This window comes from Brachypodium distachyon, chromosome 1, assembly GCF_000005505.3.
Source record: "Brachypodium distachyon strain Bd21 chromosome 1, Brachypodium_distachyon_v3.0, whole genome shotgun sequence".
Taxonomy (NCBI): Eukaryota; Viridiplantae; Streptophyta; class Magnoliopsida; order Poales; family Poaceae; genus Brachypodium; species Brachypodium distachyon.
The window spans coordinates 27,293,069-27,307,386 of record NC_016131.3 but is presented as its reverse complement, the minus strand read 5'-3'; the positions used below and the strand labels follow the sequence as shown (position 1 = coordinate 27,307,386).

Below are 14,318 nucleotides of genomic sequence, written 5' to 3'. Positions count from 1 at the left end.
TTGACATCCCTACCTCGGACCTCCTTGCTTAACAAAAATATTACTCCGTACCGATTTTGTTAAGAGAGTCCACTTCCACTTAGCATCAAAATTGACCAGTCCACTGTCACTATCCCCTGCCTAATCATGCTTGCTAATCATAATCCCTAAGCCCCCAACCACAAAGCAACGACTTATAACAGAAAAGAAAAGCTCGAGCGGAGCCCCCAATTGCTCCTCTCCGCCGTGTGGTTCGCTGCTGCAGCGGCGTTTATTTAATTCCCAAAGCAGCTTCCTTTCGCTGCCGCTAGCTACCCTCTCTCTCTGGCACAGCTAATCCGGCGCCTCTCTTTCCCCCTCAACGCGCCCCGAGAAGACGGAAAGCGGAAGAGCCCCGGGACCGGGAGTTGCAGTAGAAAAGGGCCGCACCGGAAGTTTCGGCGTCGTTTTCGGGTTGGTGGCGCGCCGAATCCTCCTCGGCTCCGGCGGTCGGAGCGCGCGCGGTTGGCAGCGGCGCAATTACGGCGGGAACTCTACGGCTGCTGGTGGAGGGTGCCCGGGTTGTGGGGGGCGTGGATCTGGCCGGAGGCGGGCGATGTGGAGGCGGGAGTAGGGTTGTGTTGGAGGGGAAGCCGCGATCTTGGGGGCTCCCATGGGGGGATGCTTCTCGCTGGAGGAGCAACGGCTCCAGAGCAGGACAGGTCCGTATCTTTCTTGGATTTGCACATGCCTTAATCTGTCGCCCGTTTAGTTTTAAGAGTTTGCTTCTTGCGGGTGTACGGTTCTGTTTATGTTGGATTAGTGTGCATCGGTGCCTGGGTTTTCGCGCAATTTCAGTTTAAGAGCGAGCATGGATTTGGGGATTGTTTTGGTTCGGTGAAATGCTTAGGTTCTTGTTTGCTTGCAAGACCATTTGTTTTCTGGGATTAATCATGTCGTAGTAGCAAGGCTTGTTGAGAGTTGGCGATGCTAACCTTGTGCTTGTGAGCTGCTGTTGCGGGCGACGGGAAATGCCGCCCTATATCGAGCGCTAGAATTTCGGTTCTCATTGGACACAAGTCCTATATTTGTGGCTTCTAAACTAAGTCTGCATGTCAATGTTTGGGTCTTGGATGGCCCGTGGAGGACATGATATGGTGATATGCTGATGGGTTGCCTATGTAGTGGCAGTAGTCCGTCGTAGAATAGACCCTGTTTAGCCAGAGGTGCAACATGGTGACCCTCAGGCTACCCTTTGACCCTCCTTAGTTCAAACAAATGAACTAGTTTTTCAAAAAATTGTGTCATTTTAAAACTTTAGTTCATTTGGTTGAACTAAGGAGGGTCAAAGGGTACCCTGAGGGTCACAAAGTTGCTGCTCTATGTTTAGCTCAGGTTTTGGTGTAGAAAACTCAAGTTTGTACAGGGAAGCTTGGTTGGGTAGATTGGCATACTAACAGAAAGGAAGTTTGAAGAATCATATAATTCCAGGTGCAATTGCAAACAGGCTTCAGCGCGAGTAGAAAGGAGCGCTATTAAATTGTATAGTAGTGGTAACATGAAGGTACAAATTCATCTCCTAGGTAATCAGGAGTTAGATAAATTGAGAGATTTAATGCTAGTATTTGAGACTTTGTGTGGAAACTGTTCCATCCAGAAAAAATGGGGGGCATATGCTACCCTTCAGATGTGGACATGCGGCAACAAATGATCCTTCAGAACTATTATTAGAATGTTTCTGAAGACAAACAGCGGCCCATCCTTGTCCCTAGCATAGTTCCTTAACTCCACGTTCATGACCTGCTAGGTGAATTTGGAGACTGGAGAATTTTTATCTTCCATGGAAAAAAATTCTGCAGGCTTGCTCATAAAATAGAACAATCTGGTGAGGATTGATTTAAAAAGATTGCGGTAGAGCTAATTTGGGCTTCCAATAAAATGGTTTGTGCATTATCTTTGATTCTTTACTGCCATCAAACGGTGCATTCCTTGTCCCTTTTAGGTCACTGGCCTTTAGTAGAGCCAGTTTGGCATTCCTTCATTCCTTGCCCCTTTGAGTTACATTGGCATGTCCTTACTTTTCGTGTTGGTGCACTCAAGTTATGCTTCTGAGTTCTGACAGTACAGAATACAATAACAGGCACTTCAGCTGAAGCTGGTGGACCAGATGGGTTGAGGAAGTGCAAATCTGATTCTAAAGCCATATCAAGTGTTCTTGCACCTCCAAAAGATGTGGAGGACCTGCAAACTGAAGGATATGGAAATGTTAATATTTTCACATACAACGAACTGCGAGCAGCCACGAAGAACTTTCGGCCTGACCAAATTCTTGGAGAGGGTGGGTTTGGAGTTGTTTACAAAGGCGTAATTGATGAAAATGTTAGAGTGGGTTTTCCATCCACGCAAGTTGCTGTGAAAGAACTGAACCCAGAGGGCTTTCAGGGAGACAAGGAATGGTTGGTAAGTCCTGTTGCTTCCTATCCTATCATTTCCCTGAACCTTGATAGCTCATATACATTAAGAATAGGTGTCGTTAATTTCTATATTATGTGATGTCTCCTTGAACCTTTCCTAACTGATTGGATTTTTAAGATTGAATGAAGTGATCAGAGCAGATGTTCATTACTCCCTCTGATCCTAAATTCTTGTTGTGGTTTCAGTTCAAATTTGTACTAAAACCATGACAAGAATTTAGGATTGGAGGAATACCTTTGTTCCAAGCATCTTTTGCTGTCATTATTTTTTAAGAATTAACTTGAACATAACATTAACACTAGATGAAAGTTTGTTGTTCTATTCATATTAATAGTTCAAAAAAGAGCATACTGTTATGGTCAGTCGTAGGTGGATCCACGACTATAACATGGTTCATCTGTCATTATTGGAGGACTGCTAATGGTTTTCTGCTTGTGTTTGCAGGCAGAAGTCAACTATCTTGGCCAACTTAGTCATCCAAATCTAGTTGAACTAATTGGCTATTGCTGTGAGGGTTCGCACAGATTACTCGTATATGAGTACATGGCTTGTGGCAGCCTTGAAAAGCACCTTTTTCGCCGTAAGCTCTAACTCTTCCCAACTTGACAAACTCCACTCCCTCCCTCTTTAACAGTCATCGTGGCAGCATAACCTGTGCCCATTGACCTATGCAATTAAATCTTACGTGTGAACTAGATTCTGTTTTAGGATAAGTGCAACCAACATTTTAAAACCTTGATTGACAATGTAGCGTCTACATCCAAGCAGCTCTTGAATTTATCTACTGTATTTGTCAAGTCAGTCAGGTGACTACTATATATGTGATCTGAGTTGTTCAGTTGGTTCTATGACACTATGATATCATAGTGTAATCTGCTCGAGAAGATTTTGTACATTTTTTTGGGGTTAAGATTATTCATATGTATATGTTCCATTTAAAGGACAGATTTAATTGATTTAATCTTCCTGCTTGTAAATAATAGGAGTTTGTCTTAATATGCCATGGTCAACTCGCATGAAGATTGCACTCGGTGCAGCAAGGGGGCTTGAGTACCTTCACGGAGCCGAGAGGTCCATCATATATAGGGATTTCAAGACGTCAAACATCTTGTTAGATGCGGTTCGTATTTCACTTATCATTGAGATGCTTTGATATCGTTGTTCTAAGCCCATTGCCGTATCAAGCTTTTTGCATCTGCGACTGAGTGTGTTTTGGCAAAATATAAACCCATGCTGTGATTATATTCTGATGTATTTTACCTATTTATAAAGACTTGTCAATGTTAACATCCAGAGGTACCTTGCATTATGCCAAATGAACCACACGATGAATTCATATTTTGCCCTTTCTCACTCCACAATGCTTCTGTCTGTAGCATGGCACCACCATTTAGTAGTAGAAGACGTCTCCTTACTAGTATCCTCATTCATCCTGTAGAAATAGAAGGCACTTCATAACATGTTGCCATGTGCTGAGTATACCTTGATAGTGTCCCAGTCTCACAGTGCATTACCCTTGCAGGATTATAATGCTAAGCTTTCAGACTTTGGCCTGGCAAGAACTGGACCCAGTGGGGACCAAACCCATGTCTCAACTCGGGTCATGGGAACTTACGGCTATGCAGCTCCTGAATATGTCATGACTGGTGAGCGAAGGATTCCCGCTACTGTTAGAAACGCCATCCTCTCCTAGAAGGAAATTTATTGAATATATATGTAGATTCAAGTATGAATATACACTGTATTGTCAAGTTTGCGCATGTTAATTGGACCCATTGATTTGTTACAGGCCATTTGACAGCACGGAGCGATGTTTATGGCTTTGGTGTTGTGCTTCTCGAGATGATTATTGGGAGGAGGGCCGTGGACAAGAGCCGGCCCAGCCGTGAGCATAATCTAGTTGAGTGGGCACGCCCCCTCCTGGTCCACAATCGGAAGCTGTTTAGGATCATTGATCCAAGAATGGAAGGCCAGTACTCCACCAAGGCTGCCATTGAGGTGGCCAGCCTGGCATACCGATGCTTGAGCCAGAACCCTAAAGGGCGGCCTACTATGAGCCAGGTTGTTGAAACCTTTGAGGCGGTTCATAGCATGCCCGAATGCCAGGACATACTCTTGCAGAACTGTATGACCGGTGCTGTGACGCTCTACGAGGTCCCAAAGGAACCTGTTGAGCATGTCGAGGCAGAGAAGGTGAAGCAGGAACCAACAGCGAAGACTGAAGCCGTGGCTGTGGTACCAGCGAATGGAAAGCCAGTGCCTCAGAGCAGGAGAACACGGCCAGCAAACGGCAGGAGCAAGAGCGAGCCCTCTTTGGAGTGCAAGATGTACATCCCTTCGCCTGACTCCGATGGACTGCAGCCGGGGCTAGAGGCCCTTGCATCCCCTTCCCGAACCGGGAGTATGAGGGATCCTCCTCCAGATGAGGATCTATACAAGATATAAGTAACACCAAACAGTTTTTGACGATAAATCGAGTCTTCCTTACCCCGTGTTCGGCATTGCCATTCCATCTTGTCGTCGAGATCAGTCAGCTGGTGTTGCATTCTTCTTCTTTCTGATGGCGGAACTACCATGCTAGGGTTTCTTGTTTCTTCCGGTTAGCAAATTGTATGTAGATGAGCATCGCGGGAAGCATGTAATGTTGGTGTTCATGCTGTAAACTCCAAACAGTTCTCTGGGAAAGATCCACACCAAAAATCAATGGAAATGGAGAAAATTTGTCCGGTGTGTTGAGTTTGTTTTCCATAGATATATGACAGTTCTCCTTTCAACATGAACAGTTCACGTGTTGTTTACTTTGCACTTGTGCTAAAGTACCCAAATATGAATAGCAGATTCGAAATTGCTACTCTAGTTCTAAAATTATAATCCGAATTAGATGTTCGAGGATCTGCTCAGATGACTGAGTTAAATTGTCTTGGTGAAAGAGCTCAATTCAATTTAAATATGAATTCGAATAAGGCTACAAAGTACAAACTGGAGTATCCCCCATTCTTGTTTGCTTGGCAAAGAAATTTTTGAGTTTCAGATCGGGAGAACAGTGAGATCATCGGAGCAATCTTCTCTCTCTCCCCCTCCTCATCACCCGCACACCGCCCCCGCAAGCACCACCCGCCGCCGCCACAGTGCCTTAGGGCCCGGCCACAAATGCCCTAATCCCCAAATCCACCTGCCCAGCTCTCCCTCCGCCGCCGGCGCCCGTACATGCTCGCGAAGTTCCGGCCCCTCATGGCAACGGCGGCGAAGGCGAAGCCCCCCTCGGCCCTATCGGTTTCCACAGCGGCGGAGAGGGACGAGTACCCGCAGTACAACCACACGGACGCGTGCCGCCACCTCCGGTGGACAGCCAAGTAAACCGCCCTTTCCTCCTTACCTCACTTGTTCTAGCGTTCAATAGAGCCGGGGGCTTGATTGGTAACTGTTCTGACTGGGCAGGGAGAGCTATGAGTACATGCACGCGCGGCCTTGGAGCAGGGTGGTCGACTTCTACGCCATGCTCGTCCGCACCGGCGCCGGGACGGCGGGGCTCGCCGAGATGTTCAGGAAAGATGAGGTTAGTAGATATCTATAAGCAGTGCCACTAGATTTTTTATGTGATTTTTATTATGGTTCCATTGATTGGATGGCTGAAGAGGTGTTCATGCCAGTGACATGACTTTGTCCTGTGACAGATGCTGATTCTTTCCCTAACTAATGTAGTGGTTATTTTGTATGAAATTGTAAACTGAATCTCACCCAGAAGGCCAGAAAGAATTCCAAGATCGATCACTTGGCCAAACACCAGTGTGTTCTGCGTTAACCTTCTATGGCTAATGCATTGACCTGCCATGTGCATGGCTAATGCAGAAGTGGCAAGAGCCATGGGTGTGGTTCTAACTAGGAACACCAGGATCATTTGTGTTAATGCATAGGATAGGTTTCAAATTTTCTCGGAATAGGTCATATTCTTATGCATTTTATATTGTTTCCTTCTGCAGAAAGATCATATCAGTGGTACTGATGGAGAGGATTTTGAAACATCATCTGAGAAACAGATGGCAGTTGCATCCTCCAAAGCCCGGGGAGGCAGATGGGAAAGATTAAACTTTAAAATTGTTCTTTCATATCATGGGGGGTCGTTTGATGGTTGGCAGAAGCAGCCTGATCTCAACACTGTTCAAGGGTAAGAATAATAGCAATGGAGTAATCTCATTTCTATGAGTTTGTTTTGTAGTTCTCTTCAGACTTTTCTCTTCATTCTCTTTGCATTTCAAGACAGAATAAAAAAACTGATGCTTATGCAATATGTTCTGTGTTGTTTCCAGGTTAGTGGAAAAACATTTGGGACAATTTGTTGATGAGAGAAAAGCTAAACAACTTCAAGAAAGATCTCTGCCAATAGAGGGGTGTGCCACTGTTGCTGGGCGCACTGATAAAGGGGTGACTGCTCTTCAGCAAGTCTGCTCATTTTGTTAGTTGCAGTTGAGAACACATATTGTTGCTTTCTGTGTTGCCTTCGTCAAATTTAATCACGTTTATAAACTTTTTATGGTGCATATCATGTATTTCATCACTGGATCTGACAGAACTTTGTTTGCATTAATTAATTAATGTGTCCTTTGTGTGCTTATCTGAAAATTTATTTCAGTGGCATGACGACATACATCAGTGTTCTTGGTCCATCACTTCCGATAACTGACATGATATCGTTACTGTTAATTGCCTTAGATACATGGAGAAATGATGTAAAGCCTAGCGATATAAAAGACACAATTAATGAGGCTGCACCAGATAAACTTAAATCTTTGTTTGTGTCAGAGGTATTTTTTTCCTTCCTTTTGAGTATATCATTGCAAGTAATATGCATGTTGGTGGCTGTATTCAGTATTGAGTATTTTTGTCTAAAACATTATTTTCTGGAATGGGATTTATATTTCTGGCTGGAAGAATGCCAAGACCTGCACCATAGATGATGTTATGCTGAATATTAAGCGATGATGTAATTTGCAGGTCTCGCGTCAATTTCATCCTAATTTTTCAGCCAAATGGAGGAAATACCTTTATATATTTCCTCTTGATCAGGACGCTGAACCAATCTCTGGGAAAGAACTGTCCTCTATAATACTAGAGAATCCTGAATACAATGTAACGTGTCGGAGTTTTGATGTGGCCAAGGTTGACAAAATCATTAGAAAACTGGAAGGAAAATTGCTATCATACAAAATATTTGCGCGTGATACACAAGCTTCACGGAGTGAGTAAGTTTTATTATCCATCATAGCATGCTTCGTATTTTCAAGTACAGAAGTGGTTCCTCATGCTCATCTTTCATCACCTAATCCACATATGGTTGTTCACCAGAGACCATGAATTTGTCTGCCACACACCCTTCATTATTGCTTGTTATCTGAAGGGGACATTATGTGTTTCTTTTATGAGATTGAATATTTTTATTTCTGTACATACTCTGAAGCTTGATAAACTCATCAGTTATTCAATTTATGCTCTGTTGTTTTTGCAGTGGCCCAGCTACGGAGTGTTTTATGTTCCATTCTCGAGCTGCAGTTTCGAAACTATATTCTGCTGATGAGGTGATGCTAGTATATATTATTTTATCTCTAATAGTGCACATATTGCAGTTATCAAATGGAAAAGAATTGTGTGCCTTGCACTGGTTGTGATATACTTTGGAGTTTGAACTTAGTTGCATCAGGGTGATGTTTAATACTTCAATATTAGCACTTCTGTGACACCAGATGTGTAAAGTCCATACTGCATATAATCTACCGCGTTATTCGTACATGCAACTTCAGCTTTGTTACTGGATATCAGAAGTTGGCCTTAGTCAGCCTTAGTGTATTGGGCATTAACATCTTCAAACCATATCTTTGATCACCAATTTATATTGTACTCCCTCCGATCCATAATAAGTGTCTGGGATTTAGTACAAAGTTGTACCACATTTGTAAAGATAGTAAAGTTACAATATTAGGATACAATGTCCAGAAAGATACTGATAACCAAAAGCTTAAAACTTGACTGCACGTAACAAAACATGTGACCTTTTTTTTTTTAGCGAGCATATGATCTTGTAGGATCTATCTCTGTAGGTTTGATTTACTGAACCCAGAGAACTAAATAATGTCTGAAACATAACAAATTGACATGATAGGTATGGACTTATGATTACCAAATCCAGGGTCTGAAGCTTCTCCATTTCATTGCATATGTGCACAAATCACTCCTGAAAATATCATGTTCAGTTCTAATTTCCCATTTCTGCAGAATTTCAAAGAAGGCACTAAGGTCATGTGCATCGAGCTAGTCGCGGACAGGTTCCTACGCAAGGTAATACAACAAACTGTTACATGTCCTGGTAATCTATCCTCAACCACTGACTGAATTCTGGATACCACTAAACTAAATCATACCAAACAGATGGTTAGGGTTCTTGTCGCGACCGCCATAAGGGAGGCTGCTGCTGGCGCTGAAGACGATGTGTTGCTGAACCTGATGGAAGCCACTTGCAGGCGCGCAACGGCTCCCCCGGCACCCGCAGAGGGCCTCTGCCTTGCAGATGTTGGCTATGAAGATTTCAACAAACACAAGTGCTTCATTGTTGACTAAATGAAGTAGTCTACCAGCTGGGGAGAAGCACAAGATGCATGATTCTTCAACAAGCGAAGATCAAATCATTCCGTTTTTTGCCGTGGATCCTGCATGTCTCACTTGTGTAAGCTCAATCTGACCAATTTCACATTTCTCGGCTATTATTCATACGCCAATTGGAAATTCGGATGTGTAGCCCATGTGAACTTTGGGCCCTCTTGTGAAGCCCAGATAAAAACACTTTAGCTTAAATGGAATGAGAAGGAGAAATTATACAGGGATCAAACGGCTTTATTCTCACACGAATAATAATCACACCTACGCGCTCCACACCAACCATAATCTAAACGGCTCTTTTTAACAAGTTATTACGGAGTACATTACAGCACGCGCGAGCGACACCAAGACGTACAGAACGAATAGATCGATCGGTTTGCATTCGCTGCCTGCGGCTAGTATATTTATGTGGAGTGCGCCGAATGCGGGTCGGCGGCGCCGTCGCTGAGGTAGGAGGAGGCGGTGCTGCTGTCGTCGCCGCCGCCGCCGGGGTCCCTGTCCCGGATCTCCTCGATGCGGGCGAGCGCCTCCTTGGCGTCCCACCGGGCGGCCACGTCCTGGTCGCAGCAGCAGAGGCCGACCTTGAGCAGCTTCACCATCTCCCCCTCGGCGCCCCTGGCCCCGCGCATCTCCGCGTCGAACACCTCCCCCGTCCACTCCTCCCGCACCACCGAGTTCACCCACCCGGCCAGGTCCGTCGACCCTTCCCTCCCTTGCCGCAGGTAGTTCGCCGGGAACTTCCCCGTCAGCACCTCCAGGATCAGGATCCCCAGGCTCCACACGTCGCTCTTCCGGCTCGCTTTGCCCCCCTGCGCCGCCCCGCACTCCGGCGCCTTGTACGCCACCATCACCTGTTCGACGAAATTCCCCACCGGGTCAGTTCATTTTCATTTCATTTCAATTCAATGGCAATTTACTTGAGATGAGATGGACCTGGGAGGCGTGGTGCGGGGTGACGACGGGGACGAGGGAGTAGTCCGTGAGGAGGGGCTGGAGGTCGTCGCCGAGGAGGACGTTGGAGGACTTGAGGTGGCCGTGGGGCACAGTGAGCATGGGGAGCTCGTCGTAGAGGTAGGCCAGGGCGCGGGCGACGCCCTTGACGATGCCGAGCCTGGCCGCCCAGTCCAGCCGCAGCGACGTCGCGCTGGCGCCGCCGTGGAGGATCTGGGCGAGGCCGCCGTTGCCCACGTGCTCCGTGACGAACAGCTTCTCCTCCTTCTTGTACATGTAGGCCACCACAGGGTGCAGGTTCGGGTGCGCCAGCCGGCCCAACCGCCGCATGTGCTCGCTGAAGTCGGCCCGCCGTCCCGCGCCGTTCATCTCCTTGAACCGCTTCACCACCACGGCGGTGCCGTCCAGGAGCGTCGCCTTGTAGGAGGCACCGAAGGTGCCGCTCCCGAGCACCTCCGCCGAGGCCCGGAGCAGGTCCTCCAGCTCGAACCGCACCACCCGCCGGCTCTCATCGTCCTGGATGAACACCAGCTTCCCCGCCGGGTTCTCGTCGCGCCGCGAGCGCTTCGCCGAGACGGCCACCACCGCGCCGTGCTCCTCCATGTCGCGCTGCTCGACCTTGATGGACGACTCGGAGGTGGTCTGCAGCTTGGCCGCCACGGCACGGCCGGCTCCGGCCGTCTCGGTGGCGGCGTTCTTGTCGTCGTTGTTGCGGCGGGCGAGCAGCGCCATGATTATGCCCACGATGGCGAGGAGGCCGCCCAGGGCAACCACGGCGATGGCGATGATCATCAGGATCTTCAAGCTTCCTGATGACGATGACGGTGATCCGCCGAGCCCTGGTGGGCATGGAGCGTCCACCAGCGGCGGGCCGCACATACCTTTGTTGCCTGAAAGATTTTTCTCAATATCTGTGAGCTGCAGAGAGAATTCTAGTGCGGATGCAGTTTGTATTACTTTACGGGGCAAACGAATTTTGGGTGAGAGCAAGATCAAATCAATCCCAGTTCTTAGTACTACACGTCGTGATACTAGCAGTTTGGGGCGTTCTACATGTTGTGCGAATGCAGAGCTGTACAAGTACGAATCAATCATGCTGTTATTCCACGTATAGTTGGACGCGTCTGGCATATCCTTGGGTCAATCGTGCAGGTCAGCTCACAGTTTGTTTTGCAGCCCTGGTTTCATTTCGTCCGGCGGAAACGAAATGGAATCAAATTTTGACATGATTTCATTTGGTTGAATTTAAATTTTGAATTCAAAAATCATGTTTGTTTGTCACGTGGACTTGTAGAATGAGAGACAAATCCAATGGAATGGTGTCTTTTAGAGAGGAATTGGGGATACACAAAGGTGTGCTTCCATGAAATTTCAAATTAATTTTATGAACCAATTCTCAATTCTATGCCGGCCAAACAAGTTTGTTCTTGGAATCCAAAATCAACCATTTAATCTATAGATCCAACGACTAGCTCTCCTTTTTCCATGGAGGCCTATCTTCTTCAAACGATTTGAGGACTAGCTCTACTTTTTAAAAGGATTAATTCCTATCTTCTTCTTTCTCGGATCACCATTGTTGTCACCTTCCTCCCCCTCCTCGCACACCCTCAACCTCTGCTCCATCAGTTCTGTGTTGCATGGCCTGCGATGGCCGCGGGTAGTGGTGCTACCATGGCACGGCTCTAAAGGTCTGTTAGTGTGCCGCTCCCGCTTGTCATCCCTTTAACCCCCATGAGGACAATGATTCTTCTCATGTCCCAGTGTCCCACCAACCCAAACCCTAACCCTGAACTCCCTACCCTAACCACAATTTACTTCGCCTCACGATCTCTGGGTGGTGTCACAAGGTTGAAACTAGTGGCGGCTTTATGGGTAAGCTGTGCTGTCATTTGACATCACAACTTCACTCTTGATGCTTTTAGTTATTTACATTTAAAAAAATGATACTATAATCATAAGGATTTTGAAATGCGACATGCAAAAAAGGGAAAGCAAGCACCTACCTAACAGCATAGTGTTAACCGCAACATTTAAAAAAATGTGAAAATAAACACGTTTAATTAACTGATTTAAACGTTACCTCCTAGGTACTCACCTCTGAAACATCGTCTACTACTACGAGACGACAACAAGATCATATCGCTTGATATTAACATATTATTCATTGAAAAAAGAAAGATAATCACTTAAACTAATATACTGCTAATGAATCAACATTGACGCACGATCTCATATCTAGGGCCTAGCTATAGAGAAAGTCGCATGCATGCAGCAGGCAAAGAAAAGACACAAATCAACATGGCTCTTGCGTGCATGCAATGCAAATGCAAACAATCAAATCAATCAAAACAAGCTCACCTTGGAACGCGGGGGCGCCGAACTTCCGGAGCCGTTGAGGGACAGGGCCAGAGAGATCATTAAACGAGACATCAAGCGTCTGGAGATCCCTAGGCCTGTCCATCTCCGGCAAGGGCCCTTCAAAATCATTCCTGGCAAGCTGCAACGCGAGCAGCTTGGGCGACGTGTTCACCGACGCCGGCACCGTCCCGGTGAACCCATTATCGTTCAGATAGAGCTTCCTGAGGCCCCTCATGTGGGCGAAGGCGTCGTCGGGGACGGCGCCGGAGAGCCTGTTGCGTGAGAGGTAGAGCATCTTGAGCGCGGGCAGGGCGGAGACGGAGGACGGGAAGGCGCCCGTGAGGTTGTTGTTGGCGAAGCTGAGCGCGCGGAGGGCGGTGAGGGAGGAGAGCGGGGTGAGGTCGGGCGGCGGGCCTTGGAGGCCCAGGTACTCGAGGCGGAGGCCCAGGACCCGGGCGGTGGATGGGTGGCACCGGACGGCGAACCAGGTCGAGGGTTTCCCCGGGATGAGGCATGGGCCGGGCGTCGTTGTCCATTGGTCCAGCGGGGCTGGTGGGCCCGTCGATGTTGGGCCGACCAGGGCCTTGCGGAAGGTGAGCAGCGTGTCGGTCTCCGTCGCCGCCGCCGCTTCCGCCGTGAGGGTTGTGGTGGCCAGGAGGAGGATGAGGAGCCCGGCGGCGAGCCCGCCGCCGGCCATGGCGCGACCGGGGACGGAGCAAATGGGCGCGTGAGGGCGGGTAGGGGGAGGCTAAAGAAAGGCGGGAATGCTGGGAGGCTGGAGGAGGACGACGGCCGGAGGTTGGCGTGGAGAGCTAAGAATAGGGCGGCGTTTCTTCGTGGGTTGAGGATGGATTGAACGTGAATGAGGAAGTCTCCCGAGGCTGGCAGCCTGCAGGCGCGAAGCTAGGAAATGCAAGCGCGGGCGTGGCATGTTTTATCTTTGGGTGTGCAAGTTTTTGGGTGGGAGTCGTCGCTGAGACTGCAACGTTTTCCTTGTGGTCGTCGTCGCTCGATCTCTTCGATCGATCGTATGGGTTGTACTACAAGATAAAAGGAGTGGTAAGTTGTCACGAGAGTTGTGTTGGCTGGCACCGAATGTCAGGGGTAGAGCCAGGAGAATAGTTGAGAGGAGGCACTTAAAAGTTCTTAAGAGGTTGTAACTTAAATTATCAAAATTGAGTGGTGGCATTGCCCTCCACTGATTATCTGCTGGATCCGCAATGCCGAACGTGAAGGATGCTTCTTTTCGGCTCCTAGCTAGATCCCCATTGGGTCAAGTGGAAAAGAACTCGATTTTCGACCGACTTCCCCGGACAGCTCGGCCTCCAATTCCTTCCTGCTACACGAGAAAATGCTGGTTCAGCGAAACAATTCATTCATACTTAGAACCAGCTCAACTCGTTTGCCTTATTTAATCTCCTATTTTTGTTTTCATTATCATGTAAAACAATTAAAGCCAATTTAGGCAAAAACAGATTGTCCACAAATTTTAGGTATCCTTCTAATTCATATTAGTTGTCATTGATTCTAACACGCAAGGCAACAATTTAGACTTTTCACATGTGAGTCGAGGCACAAGACACACAACTTCGGCAGGACTCAACTCTAGTTGTGTTCGGAGAAACTATAGATCAGTCTGTTTTTGCTGATAAATTACGATCTTACATCTGTTTCCTGATACTCCATTTTTAATTAAATTTTATCACATGCTAAATCGATATTGAAGTATTTAAGATGCATTGGTTAATCTAGGCCCTGTGTTAAACAAAATGGATCACCCATATCCATTTTAGTGTACGGTAAAAGAGCTCAAACAAAGTTAAACAGAACCCAGACATCATGGGGTACGACATGTAAGTTGTTTGGTAATTTCTTTTACAAAGATGCATGCGGCGACAACGAGATCGTTTGCTCCTAATACGTACGTG

The 14,318-nt window shown here is 47.2% G+C and overlaps 3 protein-coding genes and 1 long non-coding RNA gene across 5 annotated transcripts; 3 read left to right on the top strand and 1 right to left on the bottom strand.

The window, feature by feature from the left end:
• Positions 1–201: 201 nt before the first annotated feature.
• Positions 202–5,169, top strand: LOC100822517 (probable serine/threonine-protein kinase PBL17). Its single transcript, XM_003563310.4, has 6 exons — positions 202–680; positions 2,099–2,418; positions 2,878–3,013; positions 3,417–3,553; positions 3,956–4,079; positions 4,223–5,169. Exons 1-6 carry the CDS (start codon positions 632–634, stop codon positions 4,876–4,878), a joined length of 1,422 nt encoding a protein of 473 aa, XP_003563358.1. The 5' UTR covers positions 202–631; the 3' UTR covers positions 4,879–5,169.
• A 257-nt stretch (positions 5,170–5,426) lies between these two features.
• LOC100821582 (tRNA pseudouridine synthase A) lies at positions 5,427–9,301 on the top strand. 2 transcript variants are annotated; one of them, XM_003563307.4, is made up of 9 exons: positions 5,428–5,786; positions 5,872–5,989; positions 6,414–6,598; positions 6,741–6,886; positions 7,144–7,235; positions 7,426–7,673; positions 7,937–8,006; positions 8,701–8,763; positions 8,854–9,301. In XM_003563307.4, the coding sequence occupies exons 1-9, from the start codon at positions 5,641–5,643 to the stop codon at positions 9,040–9,042; spliced, it is 1,257 nt and encodes a 418-aa protein (XP_003563355.2). In that variant the 5' UTR covers positions 5,428–5,640; the 3' UTR covers positions 9,043–9,301. The 2 variants fall into 2 exon arrangements, with proteins under 2 accessions (XP_010240321.1, XP_003563355.2); XM_010242019.3 differs by lacking the exon at positions 7,144–7,235 and having other exon boundaries at positions 5,427–5,786; positions 6,741–6,855.
• On the bottom strand, positions 9,227–13,391 carry LOC100832510 (pollen receptor-like kinase 5). The gene is made up of 3 exons (XM_024456667.1): positions 12,391–13,391; positions 10,015–10,922; positions 9,227–9,932 (listed from the first exon to the last, which is right to left on the bottom strand). The coding sequence occupies exons 1-3, from the start codon at positions 13,085–13,087 to the stop codon at positions 9,486–9,488; spliced, it is 2,052 nt and encodes a 683-aa protein (XP_024312435.1). The 5' UTR covers positions 13,088–13,391; the 3' UTR covers positions 9,227–9,485.
• Positions 9,929–11,207, top strand: LOC112269723. The gene is made up of 2 exons (XR_002961644.1): positions 9,929–10,152; positions 10,313–11,207. It is a non-coding gene; the product is annotated as an uncharacterized LOC112269723 (long non-coding RNA).
• Positions 13,392–14,318: the final 927 nt, after the last annotated feature.

What these genes read in the sequence shown, in the direction of transcription:
- LOC100822517 (XM_003563310.4), top strand. Translation starts at nt 632, where the DNA reads ATGGGGGGATGCTTCTCGCTGGAGGAGCAACGGCTCCAGAGCAGGACA. An exon ending in ACGGCTCCAGAGCAGGACAG is followed by an intron (nt 681 to 2,098) that starts GTCCGTATCTTT and finishes ATACAATAACAG; the next exon opens with GCACTTCAGCTGAAGCTGGT. An exon ending in AGGGAGACAAGGAATGGTTG is followed by an intron (nt 2,419 to 2,877) that starts GTAAGTCCTGTT and finishes TTGTGTTTGCAG; the next exon opens with GCAGAAGTCAACTATCTTGG.
- LOC100832510 (XM_024456667.1), bottom strand. Translation starts at nt 13,087, where the DNA reads ATGGCCGGCGGCGGGCTCGCCGCCGGGCTCCTCATCCTCCTCCTGGCC. An exon ending in CGGCGCCCCCGCGTTCCAAG is followed by an intron (nt 10,923 to 12,390) that starts GTGAGCTTGTTT and finishes AAAATCTTTCAG; the next exon opens with GCAACAAAGGTATGTGCGGC. An exon ending in CCCCGCACCACGCCTCCCAG is followed by an intron (nt 9,933 to 10,014) that starts GTCCATCTCATC and finishes TTCGTCGAACAG; the next exon opens with GTGATGGTGGCGTACAAGGC.
- LOC100821582 (XM_003563307.4), top strand. Translation starts at nt 5,641, where the DNA reads ATGCTCGCGAAGTTCCGGCCCCTCATGGCAACGGCGGCGAAGGCGAAG. An exon ending in CACCTCCGGTGGACAGCCAA is followed by an intron (nt 5,787 to 5,871) that starts GTAAACCGCCCT and finishes CTGACTGGGCAG; the next exon opens with GGAGAGCTATGAGTACATGC. An exon ending in AATCTTTGTTTGTGTCAGAG is followed by an intron (nt 7,236 to 7,425) that starts GTATTTTTTTCC and finishes TGTAATTTGCAG; the next exon opens with GTCTCGCGTCAATTTCATCC.